The following is a 19,276-nucleotide window of genomic DNA, read 5'->3' as shown; positions in this document are numbered from 1 at the left end:
CTACCCAGACATGGCAAGAGAGCAGTGAGGCACCTTACAGGGCACTTACAGGGCACAAAAAGGGTGCCATAAGAACATCAGAAATGCCTCCGCTGGGTCAGACCTGAGGTCCATCGCGCCCAGCAGTCTGCTCACGCGGCGGCCCACCAGGTCCAGGACCTGTGCAGTAATTCTCTATCTATACCCCTCTATCCCCTTTTCCAGCAGGAAATTGTCCAATCCTTTCTTAAACCCCAGTACCGTACGCTGCCCTATAACGTCCTCTGGAAGCGCATTCCAGGTGTCCACCACACGTTGGGTAAAGAAGAACTTCCTAGCATTCGTTTTGAATCTGTCCCCTTTCAACTTTTCCGAATGCCCTCTTGTTCTTTTATGTTTTAAAAGTTTGGAGAATCTGTCCCTTTCTACTCTCTCTATGCCCTTCATGATCTTGTAAGTCTCTATCATATCCCCTCTAAGTCTTCTCTTCTCCAGGGAAAAGAGACCCAGTTTCTCCAATCTCTCAGCGTATGAAAGGCTTTCCATCCCCTTAATCAGTCATGTCGCTCTCCTCTGAACTCTTTCGAGTAACACCATATCCTTCTTAAGGTATGGTGACCAATACTGGACGCAGTACTCAAGATGCGGACGCACCATTGCCCGGTACAGCGGCAGGATAACTCCCTCCAAAACCCACTATATCCACCTGTCTACAACTCCATTAGCCCTTATGGCTGCAGGTTCCACCTATATGGCAATAGAATAGGTTTTTTTGTTTGTTTGTTTGTTTTTGGGGGGTGGCTCACATGTTGCACAATGAATATAGTGGTTAGAGTTGCTTATGGGCCTGGGTCCTCCTCTCTATGGTTCACTAGCCCAGCCCCAGACTACTTAAGCCACCTCAGCTCTACTAGGCTTTCCTAAGTCAAGTGCTGAAGTTCCAGAGGCAGGTATGTCCATTTTTATTCTGAACTTTGTGAGGATGCGACTGGATCAGTGAACATGGGTGTGTGGGGGGGGAGGGAAAGGGGGGGTGGTTTACTATATACTTTCTCCCTGCAGTGGTTCTCTGGTCACTTTGGATACACTTTGGGCACTTAAAAGTGTCTTTACATCATCTAACTCACAACATATGAGTTCCGTCTAGGCAGTCTCGTCAAACCTTCAATTATCCCTGCAGGACAATTAAGTCTAGGTGGGCCCACACCCTGCCCTAGCCACTCCTCCAAATACACCACTTCAGCTCTAGGCGCACAGTGGGATTCAGAGGCCTAAGAAGTCTCTGGATACGTCTAAAAAAACATTTTGATTATCGACACTTGGGCGGCCTATCTTTTAGATCCTCCAAGTGCCGACTTGAGCGACTTTTTAGACATATTTAACTTTCAATTATGAGCCCCATACTGTTCATGTGTGATGAAGCATCCCGTGGTAAGTTTTAGAAATGTACATGCTACCCATACACTAATAAATAAAATTTATTTTTTGTGCTGGGGATTGGTTTGGGGGCAGAGAGTGGATGTGCTCTGCACTAGTTAATTAGCTACATTTGCATACAATAACCAATTAGCTTGTGCTTAGCGCATGATCTCTTATCACATACATTATGGTTGGCAGTAGGGGCTCACATGCTAATGGGAAAATTAGCACGTGACCATTAATTCAGAAAACAGAAAAATCGGCCATTTTAATCCAGTGGTAGAAATGGCCTTAACGTATTTTAAAATCTTAGCACCTTTTTAAAAAATGGTCTAATATTTCACTTAGGCCCCGATTCACTAACCTGCCTGATCGTGTGCGACCCGTGACAAGCTGATTGATCCACAACGGGTCCTTATTCAAGTGGGGAGGATTGGAGGAGTGCCCCCCATCGACCACACAGATCGCTAGAGAGCGATCCTGATGCATACAAAGAACATCTTCTTTGCCTGTAGATAGTCTGTGCATGCGCTTGCCCTCCATAGCAACTTTTCCATAGCAACTTTTCTTTTCCGTAGCAACTTTTACTTTTTAATGCTTTTACCCTTGGTCCAGGCATTTTACGCTGAGTGGGGACATTGAGTTTGATTTTCCTTGGTACCAGGCAATGACTCAGGCGCCCAGGCTGTGACAGCAAGACTAGGCTGCGGTCAGTCCATAGCGAGCCCCGCCGGGAGGAGGGTGACGGGACTAAATAGCGCGAGACAACGGCGTGCCGACAACTGAGTGCAGACAACTGAGCGCAAGGTTGACGGTGCGCCGAAGAAAAGCACTATTTTAAAGGGCTCCGACGGGGGGTGTTGGTGGGGAACCCCCCTATTTTACTTAACAGACATCGTGCTGGCGTTGTAGGGGGTTTGGGGGGTTGTAACCCCCCTCATTATACTTGAAATCAAACTTTTTGCTTGTTTTTAGGGAAAAAGTTCAGTTTTAAGTATAATGTGGGGGGTTACAACCCCCAAACCCCCCACAACGCCAGCGCGATGTCTGTTAAGTAAAATAGGGGGGTTCGCCACCAACATCCCCCATCGGAACCCTTTAAAATAGTGCTTTTCTTCGGCGCACCGTCAACCTTGCGCTCAGTTGTCGGCGCGCAGTTGTCTCGCGCGATTTTGTCTATGAACTGGGAGAAGAGCGTAGGCCGGAACGAAAGTGAAGAAGACCGTGCCAAAGGAGACCGAAATGAAGCCCGTGCCACTCTTACTAGGACATCAGCAGAACAAGATTTAGGAGTAATCATCAGTGCAGACATGAAAACTGCCAATCAAGTGGAGAAGGCTTCATCTAAGGCAAGGCAGATATTGGGTTGTATCAATAGAAGTTTCATCAGCCGAAAGCCTGAAGTCATAATGCCGTTGTACAGGGCCATGGTGAGACCTCATCTGGAGTACTGTGTGCAATTCTGGAGGCCACATTACAGTAAATATGTGCGCAGAATTGAATCGGTTCAACGGACGGCCACCAGGATGATCTCGGGGCTCAAGGGTCTCTCGTACGAAGAGAGACTGAACAAATTGCAGCTCTACACTCTTGAGGAACGTATTATTATTATTATTCTTTATTCTTATATACCGCCATACCCAGTGAGTTCTAGGCGGTTTACATAAATTAGCAAATGATCTGCATTGAACAAGCAGATTTACAACAAAATTAGAAGCAGATTTACAACAAATTACAAGCAGATTTACGATAAATTACAACGATTTACAGTAGTCAGCAGTGAAATTACAGCGATTTACAACTGTCTGCAATGAGTGGAAGATTTACAACAATATAACAGAAATTGCAGGTTTGATCGAACTAGATAAGGGAAGTAGAGAGTGTGGAAGGGAGGGTCTGGTGAAGGAGGAAGGGGGCAGGGGTGGGGTAAGTGTTATGTGGGGTGAATGGAATATTAAGGGTCGTGTTTGCTGAATAGGTAAGTTTTTAGTAGTTTTCTGAAGGCAAGGTAAGTGGGGGCCTCGAGTATCATCTGGACTAGCCATGGGTTCGACTTGGCTGCTTGGAAGGCGAAAGTTCTATCGAGGAATCTTTTGAGAGGACAGTGTTTTGGCGAAGGGAAGGTGAACAGTTGAATTCTGCGTGATGTCCTGTTGTTGCAATAAAGGTTAAAGTGGGTATTTATGTAATTTGGAGAAGAGCCGTTAATCAATTTGTAGCAGAAGCATGCGAATTTAAAAAGAACTCTAGATTCAAGTTGTAGCCAGTGTAGTTGGTGATAGAAAGGGGTGACGTGTTCCCATTTCTTTAGGCCAAAGATGAGGCGCACTGCGGTATTTTGGATTATTTTTAGTCTCCAGGTAGTTTTCTTTGTGGTGTTAAGGAAGATGATATTGCAGTAGTCGAGAATGCTGAGGATGGAGGATTGTACAAGTAGACGGAATGCAGTGTCATTGAAGTATTTTTTTATGGTGCGAAGTTTCCAAAGTACCGAGAAGCTTTTCCTAACGATGAGGTCAGTATGGTTATTTAGGGATAGGTTTTTGTCCAGCGTGACTCCCAGAATTTTTATGGTCGGATCGAGGGGGAAGGTCACTCCTTTTAGTTGAATTGTGGTTTCCTTGATTTTATCTTTGGGGGAGGCTAGGAAAAATTTTGATTTGTCGGGGTTTAATTTCAGTCTGAATGAAAGCATCCAGAGTTCTATCTGGTTGAGAATGTTTGTGATGTGGTCGAGTAGTTCTTGTGAAAAGTTGGTTAGTGGGATGGCTATTGTGATATCGTCTGCATAAATGAAGAATTTGAGATTTAGGTTGTGTAAGAGTTTACTTAGGGAGGCTAGGTATATGTTGAAAAGGATGGGGGATAAGGGGGAGCCCTGCGGGACCCCACAGGTGTTGTCCCAGCAGTAAGAGAAAGAGTTATTCTTGAGTACCTTGTATGATCTATTTTGTAGGAACCCCTGAAACCAATTGAGGACCTGGTCTGAGATGCCAATGTGAGCTAGGCATTCAAGGAGAACGTAGGGAGAGGGGAGACATGATCGAAACATTTAAGTACCTCATGGGACGTGTCGAAGTGGAAGATGATATTTTCTTTCTCAAGGGACCCTCGGCCACAAGAGGGCACCCGCTCAAACTCAGGGGCGGAAAATTTCATGGCGACACCAGAAAGTATTTCTTCACAGAGAGAGTGGTTGATCATTGGAACAAGCTTCCAGTACAGGTGATCGAGGCAGACAGCGTGCCAGACTTTAAGAATAAATGGGATACCCATGTGGGATCCCTACGGGGGTCAAGATAAGGAAATTGGGTCATTAGGGCATAGACAGGGGGTGGGTAAGCAGAGTGGGCAGACTTGATGGGCTGTAGCCCTTTTCTGCCGTCATCTTCTATGTTTCTATGTTTCTACTGCTCTCTGCTGCCCTTCCCCGCAGTGCAGCCTTGCTTTAAACCTGCGGGTTAAAACCACGGGCTCGTACTGTGGTGAAGGGCGGCAGAGAGCATGTGTTATGCTTATGGCCAGGGGGTAACTGAAACTCAACATACTACGTAATATGTCTCCTCAAGTCTGCTTATCTGATCTGGGTGTTGCCAAGACAACATCAAAAGGACAGAAAAAACCAGATGGGAAGCTGATTTCACACCTCCTTGACCTGAATGTTGTCCAAACAACATCAAAGGTTTCTGCAACAAGTATCTGCTATCTTGACCTTTTTGACCTGGGGGTTGCCCAAACAGCATCAAAAGGACAGTAAAACCAAACAACATCAAAGGTTTCCGCAACAAGTATCTGCTATCTTGACCTCTTTGACCTGGGGGTTGTCAAACAAAGAACAAAAGAATCGTAAATAAAGAACGCTGGACCAGCTGTTTTTACTATGAACTCAGCAGTTTTCATCCTATATAAGACCAGAATTCTGCCCCTAACATTAGAATCCAAGACGTCTAAAAGGGATAGTCTCCCGTGTCCACCCGCCTATCAATTGCAGAGGTTCCCAATTGTGAAGGAGGTCGATGCCTGGAATTACAGTGAAGTTATTTAATTCTTATATATATAATAAAGGGTTATTGTTTATGCTTTTATATTGTCTGTGTGCTTTTCTGAGTGTCACTGATCATCCCATCTGTCAGAAATAAGTGGCGGAACAGCATGAGAGTCAGGGCACGGATTCCTTTCGGGGCAGAACAGGAGAGTCGGTTGCTGATTCCTTTCGAGGCAGAGAGTAGAGCGGCAGAGATGCAGGCAGGGCAGTAGAGAGGTAGAGAAGCAGGGCGGCAGAGAGAAGGGTTTTTGCTGCAGGGCAGGGATTTTAGGGCGGCAGAGAGCAGGAAAAGACGTGAGCAACTGGTCCTCAGCAGTCGCTTCTTTTTTGATCAGCCAGCCCAGTCGGTGGTCCTTAAATTGTTTAGTGAATCGCTGCCTTCCTACATTTTCATGTCATTTCCCTCATTTGACTGCGCAGACCAGATCGGGTGCGGACAGGATCTGCCAGAAAGTTAGTGAATCGGGTCGGTGTTGCAAAGTGGTCGGGACACGATCGGTGTCCTTAGTGAATCTAGCCCTTCAGCTCAGATGACCGACCCTGTTTGTCAACAATTCAGCATTTAACTTGTACTAATATTCATTAGTGCATGTTCAGCTGTAGTAAAATGGCCCCCAAATAAGTACACTTCTTCCTCTGTATTCGCGGTTTCTGCACTCGCGGTTTCACATAATCGCGATTTTTCGTCGGGTGACTCTGCTCCCCAAAATTACATCATGATTAATGTTCCTCAGCTTCCATGATTTCTCCTACAAAATCGAAGTTCAAAAACTTTAACCCTGAAAATCGCTGGTTCACATCGTGCACAGGGAAAAACGCTGCTTCCCAGCATCCATAGAGTGAAATGCTGCTTCCCAGCATGCATAGAGAAAATCGCTGTACAGGTATTCCAGTATTGCACTTTAAGTTTTGAACATTTCTTTTTTTTCCCTGTACTGTATTGAACTTTTTCTGTTTACCCTGAGATTTACAGTACTTGTATTCAATAAATATTGTTACAGTATTCAATAAATACAGTTAATATATACAGTACTGTACTGTATCGTTATTCCACTAACATTGTATTTAGTTGTACTGTAGACCCTTCCATAAACGGCGAATATGAATTTTATATGTTATTCGCGGTTTTATTAACAAAACTGCTATTTTTTTACAAAAAAAACGCGATTAACAAATACAATTCATATTCACGGTTTTTCCATATTTGCGGCTATAGCTGGAACGTATCCCCTGCGAATACGGAGGGAGAAGTGTAGCAGATAGTGACAGATGCTGAATAACCATGAATATTTTTAAATGCCATAGCTGCCATTTAAAGGAATGGGAATTAAATGAGCTAAAAAAATATATAGTATATACTGCAAGTATAGGAAAACCAATGAGTCTAGAAGATGTATCAGAATCACTTCTATTTATTCATCAGCCACAATGAAAAGCGTAGAGTTCATCTATATTTTATTTACTGCATTTGTATTCTATTGGAAAACTCATAACTAAGGCACCGTGGTTGATGAATAAATAGAAGTGACTTTTACAACTTCTGGACGCTTTGGTTCTCCTTTTTTTTTTACTCCACTTCATTCCAATTGGTTGCTACCCATGAGGATTTTGTTCTCCTTTGCTGCTTTCCTGCCATTTAAATGAAACACTGGCTGTGGAGTTTAAATATCAATCCCTTTGGGCTCCTTTTATCAAGCCATGTTAGCGGTTTAACGCACGTAATAGCGCGCGTTAAACCGCCGGTCGTGCTAGCCGCTAGCGCCTGCCTTGAGCAGGCAGTAGTTTTTTGGCCAGTGCGGGGGTTATCGCGTGATTAAAAGTCGCACGCGCTAGCGCGGCTTGATAAAAGGAGCCCTTTGTTTCTAGTCTTAAAGTTGTTTTGCTTTGTTCCAGTTTATATTTTTATTTGGAATTTTAAGTGACTTTTTTTTTTTCGGTTCTTAATTTTCACAGATCTTCAGTGAAGCCACTATGAAAGCACTAAGGAAAAAATCTGTCCTCCTTACCAGTTACATGGAACATTTGATCAAGCATTACTACTCGGAGGAGAGAACAAATCCAGAGAAGCCCTTTGTAAAAATAATCACACCCTCTGGTGTTGAAGAAAGGGGATGCCAGCTCTCCCTCACTTTCCCTCATCCAGTCAAAACCGTGTTTGAAGAACTTCAAAGGCAAGGAGTAGTGGTAAGTGTTTCGGTATACTTGCAAAACTTATGACTTTTAAATTTCTGTGTTCTATCGCTGACATTAATTTGGAGAGCAATAAATATGGTGTGAAAATACTAATACACTGCATTACAGACTAATGACTCGATGGCCAGCCCAGGATCTCTTGAATATGATGTCACATATGAAAATTAAATCTAGGTGCAAGGGGGATAGTGCATGGGAAAGGAAAGGGGATGGCATTTGATATACTGCCTTTCTGTGATTACAATGAAAGTGGATTATATATATATATATATATATATATTTTTTTTTTTTTAATAAATCTTTATTTATTTTCCATAACTAACAAAAAGTACAATACAATATTCATATCAATAATAACAAAAAATAAGCACTTAAATTCAATCAGTAGCAATGCAATAATATAAATTCCAACCAACATTTACATCAAGGAATCACACTAAAGATATATCCCTCCCCTCCCTCCATTTTGAAATCCTGGACTGTTTCTGAGCCTCCCTCTTTTTGGACCTGGAGAGCGATGGTGCATAATTTGGTCATGTGGGAGGCCCGTGAGGTTGTTGGCCACCCTCGTCGCCGTCGTCGTTTTTTGCTTGTGTGGGAAGTCTATCTGGACTCCTTAACTCCTAGAGGGCGCAGTCTCCTGTTGAATCCTCTGGCTTAGCCGTGTTGAGGTTCTTGGCACTTTCTCCCGGGATCGGTCACCGCAGTCTCAAATTTTTTTTTTTTTTATAATTTTTTCCGGTTAGTTGAGGGGGGGATGGACTTTTCATTGGGTCTGCCGGGGGCCACCAGAGCATGGGCCTTTGGCAATTTGGAGTTTCGTCTTTTAGCTTCTGTTTGCTTTTGGGGATGGGGGGTGGGGGGTTTGTACGGGTGGAACGGGATGTTTGGGGGGGGGGGGAGTTCGGGGCTGGGGGGTTGTTTCTTCTGTTTTACCTCTACAACGCATTGACTTTTGTATTCCTGGAAGCTTCATTGCCATTGTTGTCTTTGTTGTTTGATGTTTCCTATTCCTTCTAATAAAAAGATTTGAACGTAAATTATATCATCAATAAGAAGGATAAAGAGAACTATAGCAATTTTACAAAAGACATCAATGGACCCCAAACCAAGTTAAAAATTTTAGAATGCCCTAACATGTCAGCATTCATTTTTTCATACCTATAGGCTAAACATAAATTCACCCACCAAAAAGGAAAATTAAGCCGATCACAATTTTTCCAATTGCGAGTTACCATTTCAATGGCTATCCCTGTCATAATTAAGAAAAGCCGGCATTTATAGTGGATTACATATTATATACATGGGGCAATGGGGGGTTAAGCGACTTGCCCAGAGTCACAGGGAGCTGTGGTGGGAATCAAACCCAGCTCCTCAGGCTGCTGCACTCACTACAAGGCTACTCGTACTCCTCCACACCACTACTGCACAAGAGCAAAACTGATTAAGGGTTCATTTTATAACTGTATACACCAGTGGTGTCAAACTCAAACCCTTTGCAGGGCCACATTTTGGATTTGTAGGCACTTGGAGGGCCTCAGAAAAAAAAAAAAAGTTAACGTCTTATTAAAGAAATGACAATTTTGCATGAGGTAAAACTCTTTATACTTTATAAATCTTTCCTTTTGGCTAAGTCTTAATCATAATATTTTCATTTATAGCTAAAGAAACATATGATCAAGAAACTGTTTTATTTTACTTTTGTGATTATGCTAAACATACTGAGGGCCTCAAAATAGTACCTGGTGGGCCGCGAGTTTGAGACCACTGGTATAGAACATGTAGAACAACAGTTTACATGCTCAGGTAGGTGTTTGTAAAAATACCCTCCGTGTGATTCCTATGTCATGCGTGTCTTTTTCTGCTCTTGTGAATAAACAGTTTATACAAAAAAAAAAAAAAATACCCTCTGTGTGGATATATGTGGTTTATGATCTTAAACCACATCAAACCACATAATCTGATGCATGAATACGCAGAGTAGGCATTGTTGTTTTGTAAAAGTTGAAACTGTTGATTTAATAGTTGATGGATGGGTTGTGGGTAAAGGCTAAATCACACACACAAAATAAACAACTGGTGTCAACTGTGATAGAAGGCCAATGATGTCCCTCTACCTTTGTGGAGTCTCAGTATAAAGCTGAAGAAGATAACAGGACTGGAAGCCCAGTTACAGAGGAAGACTAATCAAACAAAGTATGTTTTATATTTGTTACATTGAGATCTTGGGAAAATGGGTACATATCCAAAGTAACAAATGCTAGCGGATAAATATATATGTATAGGCCATTTCCATTTCTCACTGAATAAAAAGCTTTAATAAGATAATTATAGGAAACAAACATTTTTTTCTAACAGTGAGTGAACTAGTTTCTTCACACATGTAGTTAAACTCTGGTATTCATTGCCGGAGAATGTGGTAAAATCTGTTAGCTTAGCGGGATTTTAAAAAAGACTTGATAATTTCCTAAAAGAGAAGTCCATAGGCCATTGTTGGGATGGCTTGTGGAAATACACTGCTTATTCCTAGGATAAGCAGCATAAAATCTGTTTTACTACTTGGGATCTAGCTAGGTACTTGGCGACCTGAGTTGGCCACTGTTGGAAACAGGATACTGGGCTTGATGGACCTTCGATCTGTCCCAGTATGGCAATTCTTATATGAACAAATCAGTGGCACAAGAAAGACACCATTACTGCTCAGTAACAAAATGATCGTACAAGGTTTCTGTCTCTCTTTGGTGCCAGGTGGTCTAGAATAACATAACTCTAATATTCCCAAATGGACCTCAGAATCCCAGAGATATAACTCACAAAGTCAAAAGACTTAACTAAAGAATTTCAATTTGGTATCACTGGTCTGCTCCAGAAACCAAGCCAGAGAGCAAAACGCTCCCACATACAGGGAGAAAAGGTCTCTGGCCCAAAAAAGCCCAGGCACAGTTCAAATGATTAAAAAGTTCAAAAGTACACCCAGCATCAAAGATACTACAAATCTTAGGAGGTAAGTCAAAATTCCAGGACATTTCCAAAACCATCACAAGCTGACATCAAAATGATTTTTTTTTCAAACGTAACTTTAGCTTTAGCGTTGCCATTGCGGTACCGTGCAGTGATTCCAAAACGACTCAGCCGAAGGTTGCAAGTCAGATGAAAACTGAAACTGCCCACAGTACTGCCTTGGAACGTCTTCCAAAACTTTCCCAGCAAGAGAATCCTTGTTTCGTACTATATGCTGCAGCAGGAGAAGAAAACCTTCACTCAAAGATTATTGCAGTTTGAATATCTGGTGGGTTCCACATAAACTCCAGTGGATTAGCTCAGATATTTAGTGCCAGTACTCAGACATGGCTCGGTATTGAATAACCAGGGCTAATTCTACCCATGGTGGTCAGCCTTTGGACATTATAATAGAAAGCAACTCCATAATACCTTAATAAAGAAAATATCTGTTATAAATTTATTTTCCTTTATTAAGTAAATAATTTTTCCTCTCTTAGGGGTCCTTTTCCTGAGCTGCATCTAATATAATAAATCCCTAAGTGCGTATGCGCACTCCCACCTGCGTGCTCCCGTTTTCCGTGAACTGTAGGGACTCGTAGGTAGTAGTGCACAAGCGTGCGGCGGTGCGGAGCCTGTCGGACGCGGCGGCTCTTGCAGTCTGAAGTTAAGGATGTGAACTGGCCAGGGCGACGTCAGCGGGGGCCGGAACGGACTTTAATTGCTGCCTCCCAGGCTTCTCCTCCTGCTCCGGCTGGGCCCGTGTAAAAAAAACAAAACAAAACCCAGAGTTCGCTTCGGGTCTGGCAAGGGCTACAGGTCCTGAAACCTTCCAATTCAAGCAGCGTCTTCAGCACTCTACACACGCTGCTTTGGAAGCAGCAGTGTGTAGAGTGCTGCAGACGCTGCTGGAATCGGAAGGTTAGTCGGGACCGCAGGAAGGGAAGGGGGGGGGGTAAGGGACTAAAGGAGCCGGCCAGACCGCGGGAAGGGAAAGGGGGGGGGGGGTAGGGGAAACGCTGCTGCTGCACAGGGAAGTGGTGTGGGTGGAGGGAAATGGAGGGGAAGAGAATCCTTCTATGGCTGCTGCACAGGGAAGTAGTGGGAGAGAAATGCTGCTGCATAGGAGGCAGGGAGAGAGACAGATAGAAAGAAAAGAAGAAAGACACAGGGGCAGGGAGAGACACAGAAAGACAGACAGCGGGAGGGAGAGAGAGACAGAAATAAAGACACACAGACATATATCCTAGCACCCGTTAATGTAACGGGCTAAAATACTAGTTAGGCAATAACGTACATCTACCGTAATACAGAAAAACAAACAAACTAGTGGTGTTCCAAGTTAGTTCTGAGTTATGTGTGCACCAGCCACACCAACAGGAGTGGAGGAACAACCCTGTGATCTACCAAAAACAACTCTGCTAAATTATAATCTCCCAAGTGGTGTTGCACATTGCATGGGAGTTTATTTAACGGAGGAAAAAAGCCTCAGGTTCGAGACAATAAATCAGGACAATAGGGCAAAAGTGCACTATGCTGCTGGCGCTTCCCTTGACCAGCTTCAGTCCTATTGGTCGGATGATGTTTGTTTATTTTATTTATTTCTAAAATTTCTTAACCGCCTATAACTAAGTGGTTTACAGCATAAAACATTTGCAATGATTCAAAGAGCAACATATAACAGTGCTTTCAGTACATTCTTCTAACCCACTTAAAATAGCAGGAAACTACAGTAGGATTACATATCATCAATCGTTAGTTGTCAGTATACCATGAAATGCGGGTCCACGTAGGAGGGGGAAGTTTTTTAAAAGGTGTTCACCTGGTTGCATCACCCTTAATTCATCACACATTAGGCATTCTAAGGGTTTTTTTTAAGCCCGTGATATTTGAAAAGTTGAGCTGATTTCTTGGCTCTCTTTAACCTGAGGCTTTTTTCCTCCATTAAAGAAACGCCCGTACAATGTGCAACGCCGCTCAGGAGATTATAATTTAGCGGAGTTGTTTTTTTTGTAGTGCACCGGCCGGTTCATAGACAGTAACGCGGAAGACAAAGGTGCGCGCCGACAACTGAGCGCAAGACGGAGGTGCGCTGAAGAAAAAGACTTTTTAGGGGCTGCGACGGGGGTTTTCATTGGGGAGCCCCTCCCGCTTTACTTAATACATATCGCGGCGGCGTTGTAGGGGGTTGTAACTCCCCACATTTTAGTGAAAACGTAACTTTTTCCCTAAAAACACGGAAAAAGTTAAGTTTTCAGTAAAATGTGGGGGGTTACAACCCCCCAAACCACCTACAACGCCCCCACAACGCGGTGCGATCTGTATTAAGTAAAGTGCAGGGGTTCCCCCCCCACATTCCCCATCGTAGCCCCTAAAAACAGTCTTTTTCTTCGGTGCGCGCCTCCGCACTGCGCTCAATTTTCTGCTCGCGCCTTTGTCCCGGCGCGCTTTTGATCTGACACCCATCGGCCACACACCATTTTCTGTTTTGTTTTGTTTCATTTTTTATGGGGTGTGTCAAGGCAAAGAGTACTTGCAATCTACTTGTGACCTTGATTGGCCACTGTTGAAAGCAGGATAACTGACCAGATGGACCTTCAGTCTGTCCCAGTAAGGCAATTCTTACTTTCTTCCAACCTCCCTGTTATTTGGATAATCTTACATGCAACTTGTTCATTGATGCTATAGCTTCACAGCTCTACCTGTTGACACCATCGTCAAGAGCCCAAAGAATAGTCCAGGCTTTTGTAAATGATGTCGGGAAGAACAGTAACACTACTCCTCCCTCCATATCCGCAGTGTTTAGGGGCAGAACATAACCACAAATATGGAAAAACCGTGAATAACTTTTTATATGTTATTCACGTTTTTGTTTTTTTTTTCTAACAGCCACTATTAATATATTGAAATCGCGAATAACAAGTAACGATTTTCAGGGTGAAAGCTGGTCAGCGCCAAACTTTTTATCGGTACAGTACTTTACTCGTGATGTAATTTTTTTGGGGGGGGGAGGAGTCAGCATGTAAAAAATCACGAATAAGCCAAACCGCGAGTGCTGAAACTGCGAATATGGAGGGAGAAGTGTATTAGCTTGCTCTCCCCGCCTTCTGCTACCATTGAGCACTGTAGTTTTCACTTCTGCTTTCAGCTTGAAAAATATTGGCAAAAAAGAAAAAAATGTTATCACTGCATATCTTTTCCACAAATCATAGCAGTCTACTACCACTACAAGTACTCTACAAAAGCTAGTTGTATTTTTTTTTTAACTGTATTTTTAGTTATTTATATACCACCTTACTAAAAAAAAATAAAGGAACTTTGTTGTCTTTGCAGTTAAAAGCCTGAGGCATTGCAATGTTTTGTTTTTCTTTGAGTTTTTTTCAAATGTCTTCTGGGGAAACCTGCTGCTTCATTTTTCCTCTGTATAACAAACATTGCAAAACTTTCATGGCTTATTCATATTTGTTCATTTATTTTGTAGTCTGGGATAATAAGAAGTCTTTGTGAAGGTAGATAGTTCAGCATATAATTTATTTATTTGTTTGAAATATTTATACTTCACTTATTCAATGTAGAGCAAAGTCCTAAGCAGAGAACAATATATTTTTATTGCCTGGGAGAAATACATTTTATTTTTTTTAAACAGTAGTAAATCAATATAGCCCTAATAGTAACACTAAACTGAAAAATTGCTACTTGTTGTGCAAATAATTGAATGATTGGGTTTCTTTGGGATAGATTTTTTTTTTTTTTAACAAGCAGCACAATGCAGCTTCATTACTGCTCAGAAATCCCTACTGAATTAGAGAATGACGCGGGGAAAAAATTGTCCCTGTCCTCGCAAACTCTGATCCTATCTGCACAAGCAGATTGAAATCATTTTATTAAAGTATAAAAAGAAACAATATTCTGCATAACTGTCATTTTACAAATCACAAATACAGCTCAAAAACATCTAGGAACTAGACATTTTTGAAACAAAAAATTGGACACATACCGCGGTGGGATTTCCCATCTTTGCAAGATTCCAGTAGACCCAGAAGTCATACCTGCAGGTTTCCCATGAGTCCTGTAGGATTCTCGCAAATCCCGTTCCTGTTCAAATCTCTATCTTGGTACCCTCCAAATAAGTGCCTCTTTCTATTTAAAATACCCTTGTATCTATATAATTGTTTTCCAGTCTCCGAAATATGTTGTAGAACTGTAACAGTCTATGTATCTATTAGTCTGTAAGTCCGTCAGTCTAACCTATTATTTTAAAAATTAAATGATATATGTATTGCATGCCTATAAATTTTTTATTAAAATTGTATTTCGCTTAGTAAATGAAATAAGCGATTCATCAAAATAAAACTTGAAACTTCTGGGATGCTGCTCACTTAACGTCCTTCTTGGCTACCAGTAGTATTCCCTTTGGGGTGGAGTAGTGGTCATATACATTTATATCTCTACTTTGCATCAGAGAGTGATGCAGGGATAAACATTCATCCCTGTCCCCTCATTGTCTCTGCATTTTTAATCCTTGTAGTTAATTTTCTTTCCCAGATCACCCCGCTCAAAGCAGAAAGATGACTTTATGCAATTTTATGTGCCTAAGGTATTTCAAATAAATATTTTAAGCTTGTAGTTTTATTTTTCTAACTTTTATTTTGACTGAAAGAACATTAATAAACGTACAACTTGTGAAGCATGCTGGGTTCTGCATTGCACACAGAAAGTCAAACATTAGCTCAATACCAATGATATTTTAGTTCAGACAATCATTTTAATTCTAATTATTCATGTGCAAAACATATCAAGAACAGCCTTCAAAATATCACAAACAAATAAGTTAGGGGCAGATTCTATAAACGGGTGTCACGATTTTAGGCAGCGGTAGGAGTCCTAAGGCAGGATGCCTACAATGTAGGAGTTTGCTGTGGTTGGGGGATATTTATTTGGACACTTAAGCTTGCCCAAGGCTGAGCATGGGTGTGATCAGGGCCGGATTACCCAATAGGCCAACTAGGCATGTGCCTAGGGCCTGAAATAGTCGGGGGGGCTCGCTGAAGGACGACTTACCATGTCATTTTTTTCAGACGGCAACGGACCTTATCTTCCCTCCCTGTACGACAACGGGTCCCCAACCAATGACAACAACATGCCCCCCCCCACAGCAACGGCCCCCACCCGACGACAACAACATCGGCCTCCCCCGGCATCGACAATGAAGCTCCAAGAAGGTCCCGCGATGACTGCATCTGCTGGTCCATTCCCCTCTGACGTCACTTTCTTCTTCCAGCAGACGCAGTCATTGCGGGACCTTCTTCAAGATGCATTGGCTGAATTGCTGTCCGTCAATGCCGGGGGGAGGGCCGGCATTGCCATTGGGTAGGGGCCCATTGCTGTGAGGGGGCCGGCATTGTTGTTGTCGTCGGGTGGGAGCCCATTGCTGTGCAGGGAGGGAAAAGGGGGGCCCGTTGCCGTCCGAAAAAAAAATGGCTGCGCTGCCGTTGATGCCGGTGGTTGGCTGCATTGGTTTCCATGGATACCAGTGGGGCAGTGTTATTGTCATTATCGATGCCGGGTGGGGGCCCGTTGCCGTGGGGTGTGCGTTGCCTTTGCTGTGTGGAAAGGGTGGTGGAGGGAGAGAGAGGAGGCATATGCTGATGGAATTGTGTGTAGGGAAAGGGGGGAGACATAAGGGGGAAGGATACTGGATGGATTTAGGTCATAGAGAAAGAAAGGGGGCTAATGTTGATGGAATTGATGTGCAGGGAAAGGGGGAAAGCAAAGGGGAAGGATACTGGATGGATTTAGGCTGGAGGGGAAGAAAAGGTGCAGATGCTGATGGAAGTGGGGGGAAGAGAGAGAAGAGAGTGAAATGCCAGACCATGGGGGTGTGGGTATGGGAGAGGGAAGGAAAGAAGAGGAGAGGAGAGACATGCCAGATAATTGGAGGAGGGAATGGAAGAAGATGGATGCCAGACCAATGAGGGTGAAGGGAAAGATGGAAGGGGGAGGCATACAGTTTCTGGAAGTGGCATAGGACAGGGTAGTTGGGAAGAGAAATGGAGAGATGATGGACCCTGGGGTGGTGGGGAAGGAGGGAGAGATGCTGGATGAAAGGGTAGTTGAGAAAAGGACAGATAGTAAATCTGGGGATGGTGGGGTCCATTGTCGAAGCTGTGGATATGGACACACAAAAAAAGGAAAGATGTCAGACCTCTGAGGGAGGGAAGGGAAATGGAAGGGGACATGATAGAAACCTACAAGATTATAAAGGGTATAGAGAAGGTAGAGAAGGACAGATTCTTCAGACTAGTGGGGGAAACAAGAACAAGAGAGCACTCAAGAAAATTGAAGGGAGACAGATTCAGAACAAATGCTAGGAAGTTCTTCTTCACTCAGAGGGTGGTGAATACCTGGAATGCGCTTCCATAGGAGGTGATACCTGGAATGCGCTTCCAGAGGAGGTGGTAGAGCAGAGTATGATTTTGGGTTTCAAAAAGGGGTTGGATAAGTTCCTGAAGGAAAAGGGGATTGAAGGGTATAGTTAGAGGGGTACTATACAGGACAAAATGTCTTAAGTAAAGGATCACTTACACGTCCCTGATCTGGGGGGCTGCCGCGGGAGCGGACTGCTAGGCGCGATGGACCTATGGTCTGACTCGGCAGAGGCGATACTTATGTTCTTATTAGGACAGAGATGGAAGATGGATGGTTAGCACAGAGAAAGAAGAAAACAACAAATGGGCAGTAGACCCTGGCAAGCAAGTTATCAGAAGACAACCAGAACCTGGGACCAACAAAAGGTAGAAAAAATAATTTTATTTTCTGTTTTGTGATTACAATATTTATTTTGTTTACACTACAGAGCTGGTGTGGGGTTGGAGATGTAACCCTATCTGTCTGCTAAGACTAAGCCTTAGTCACTTAGGGGTCCTTTTATTAAAGTGCACATTTAGCGTGTGCAAAATCAGTTAGCCTACCTTAATTAAAGGACCCCTAAGTATCTTAATTAAAAATTTGACCCGTAACTTAGCCTTTTTTTCAGATTTCGGCCCCTTATGTGATTGAGTTTGACACCCCTGATGTAGAGTGAGGCAGTTAGGCGATGTAAATTTGATTATTGATATAGACTTATATTTTATATAGTTTTACTGTATATTTGAACGCTTTTATATATGTATTGAAAGGGTTCAGAGTTAATGTCCTGGGTAAGTAGGTGGGAAGGGAAGGAAGGGGGATTTGTTCAGAGATGTTTGGGGGTTGCATAGAAGAAAAACCGTGCACTGGTATGCTAATCTTTGTTTTGAATTTTTAAAAAAATAAATATAAGTGGAAATAAAAAAGTAAACAAGAAAACAGATAAATGGGGGTGGGGTGTGGGCGGGGCATGGGCAGGGCATGGGCGGGGCAGGCCCAGGGGGGCCCAGTGTACTTGTGTGCCTAGGGGCCCTCGAAGAATTAATCCTGCCCTGCATGTGGTATTGCCTGGAAGTGGCCTTGGGCGAGCTTAAGTGGCACTAAGTGTCTCCCTAGGATCGCGACAGATGTCTGAAATGTAGGCCATTTGACATATCTTCTCTCTCCGTGTCCAACTTCCATCTTCTCTCTGCATTCCTACCTATCCTGTCCAGCATTTACCTTGTGTGTCCTTGTCCCTTTGTGCCCTTACCGGTATGATTGGAGTTGGCTTTTTTTCATTTCCAATACCTAGTTTTTCCTGAAAATCTCTTGCTTTGCTGTACAAGTGTAGTGTACTTGGTTATAGTTTATGCAAGTCTATAAAATAAAATAAAATAATGAGAACTATAATGAGGCACACTGGCACCACCGGACCACTAATATGCTACCAGGATTACTAGATCTGTTTACCTGTTTGATTTACTGTGACCCTTAAATGAAAAGGTCTTTATGTTGTTTTTTTTATTTATTTGCAGTGTGACATGAGAGAACCAAATGGGCTTCGAGTTGCACCTGTACCACTCTATAATTCTTTTCAAGATGTGCACCGATTTATTGAAATCCTTGGATCTGTTTTAAAATTCACAAAGCACACATAAGTTGATGGGAAATTATTCAACGCTTCTTGAATAGAAAAGTTGTACATCACACTACTGCTGTTTACCAGTGTCTTGTTCCCATTGTGTGAATTGTTGTCTACATCAAGGATCCCAAAAATGATAAAGGGTTGTTTTTGTTTTGTGTTGTTTTTTTAAGATAAAGTTAATACCTTGAATAAAGTACATTTTATCCCTCATTCATTTTACATTTTATTCACCATTTATTAATGTTGAATTTCAGATGCCCTATTTTTCAGAAAAAAAGTTTATATTAATGACAACGTTTACCCCCTCCTTTACAAAGTCGCGCTAGTGTTTTTGGCGCCAGCTGCCAAAGTAACAGCTCCAACACTCATAGAATTCCCATGAGCGTCCGAGCTGTTACTGCCATGGCCAGCGCTAAAAACGCTAGCGCGGATTTATAAAGGAGGGGGGTTAGAGATAACTATAGGTCTGGCCCTACCTAATTGTAGAATGACTAAACAAAAAACAAACTAGAAGTTACTGGTACTGCTAAAAAAATAAATCAGATAAAATACTTACTTAAACATACAGCAATGCTGTTTTTTTAAGGTGAACAGTTTTCTTTTTT

General features: G+C 42.7%; 1 protein-coding gene across 14 annotated transcripts in view; it reads left to right on the top strand.

The window, feature by feature from the left end:
* KYNU (kynureninase) overlaps window positions 1-18,881 on the top strand; it is a 461,407-nt gene extending 442,526 nt beyond the window's left edge. For all 14 annotated transcript variants that reach the window (XM_033945496.1, XM_033945497.1, XM_033945483.1 and 11 more), the window contains 2 exons: window positions 7,397-7,627; window positions 18,562-18,881. In XM_033945496.1, coding sequence (XP_033801387.1) covers window positions 7,397-7,627; window positions 18,562-18,684 — 354 coding nt within the window. In that variant the 3' untranslated portion in view covers window positions 18,685-18,881. The remainder of the gene's footprint in view (window positions 1-7,396; window positions 7,628-18,561) is intronic.
* The last annotated feature ends 395 nt before the right edge of the window (window positions 18,882-19,276 follow it).

The sequence above is a fragment of the Geotrypetes seraphini genome, chromosome 5, assembly GCF_902459505.1.
Source record: "Geotrypetes seraphini chromosome 5, aGeoSer1.1, whole genome shotgun sequence".
Taxonomy (NCBI): domain Eukaryota; kingdom Metazoa; phylum Chordata; class Amphibia; order Gymnophiona; family Dermophiidae; genus Geotrypetes; species Geotrypetes seraphini.
This window is presented reverse-complemented; position numbering and strand designations above follow the sequence as displayed.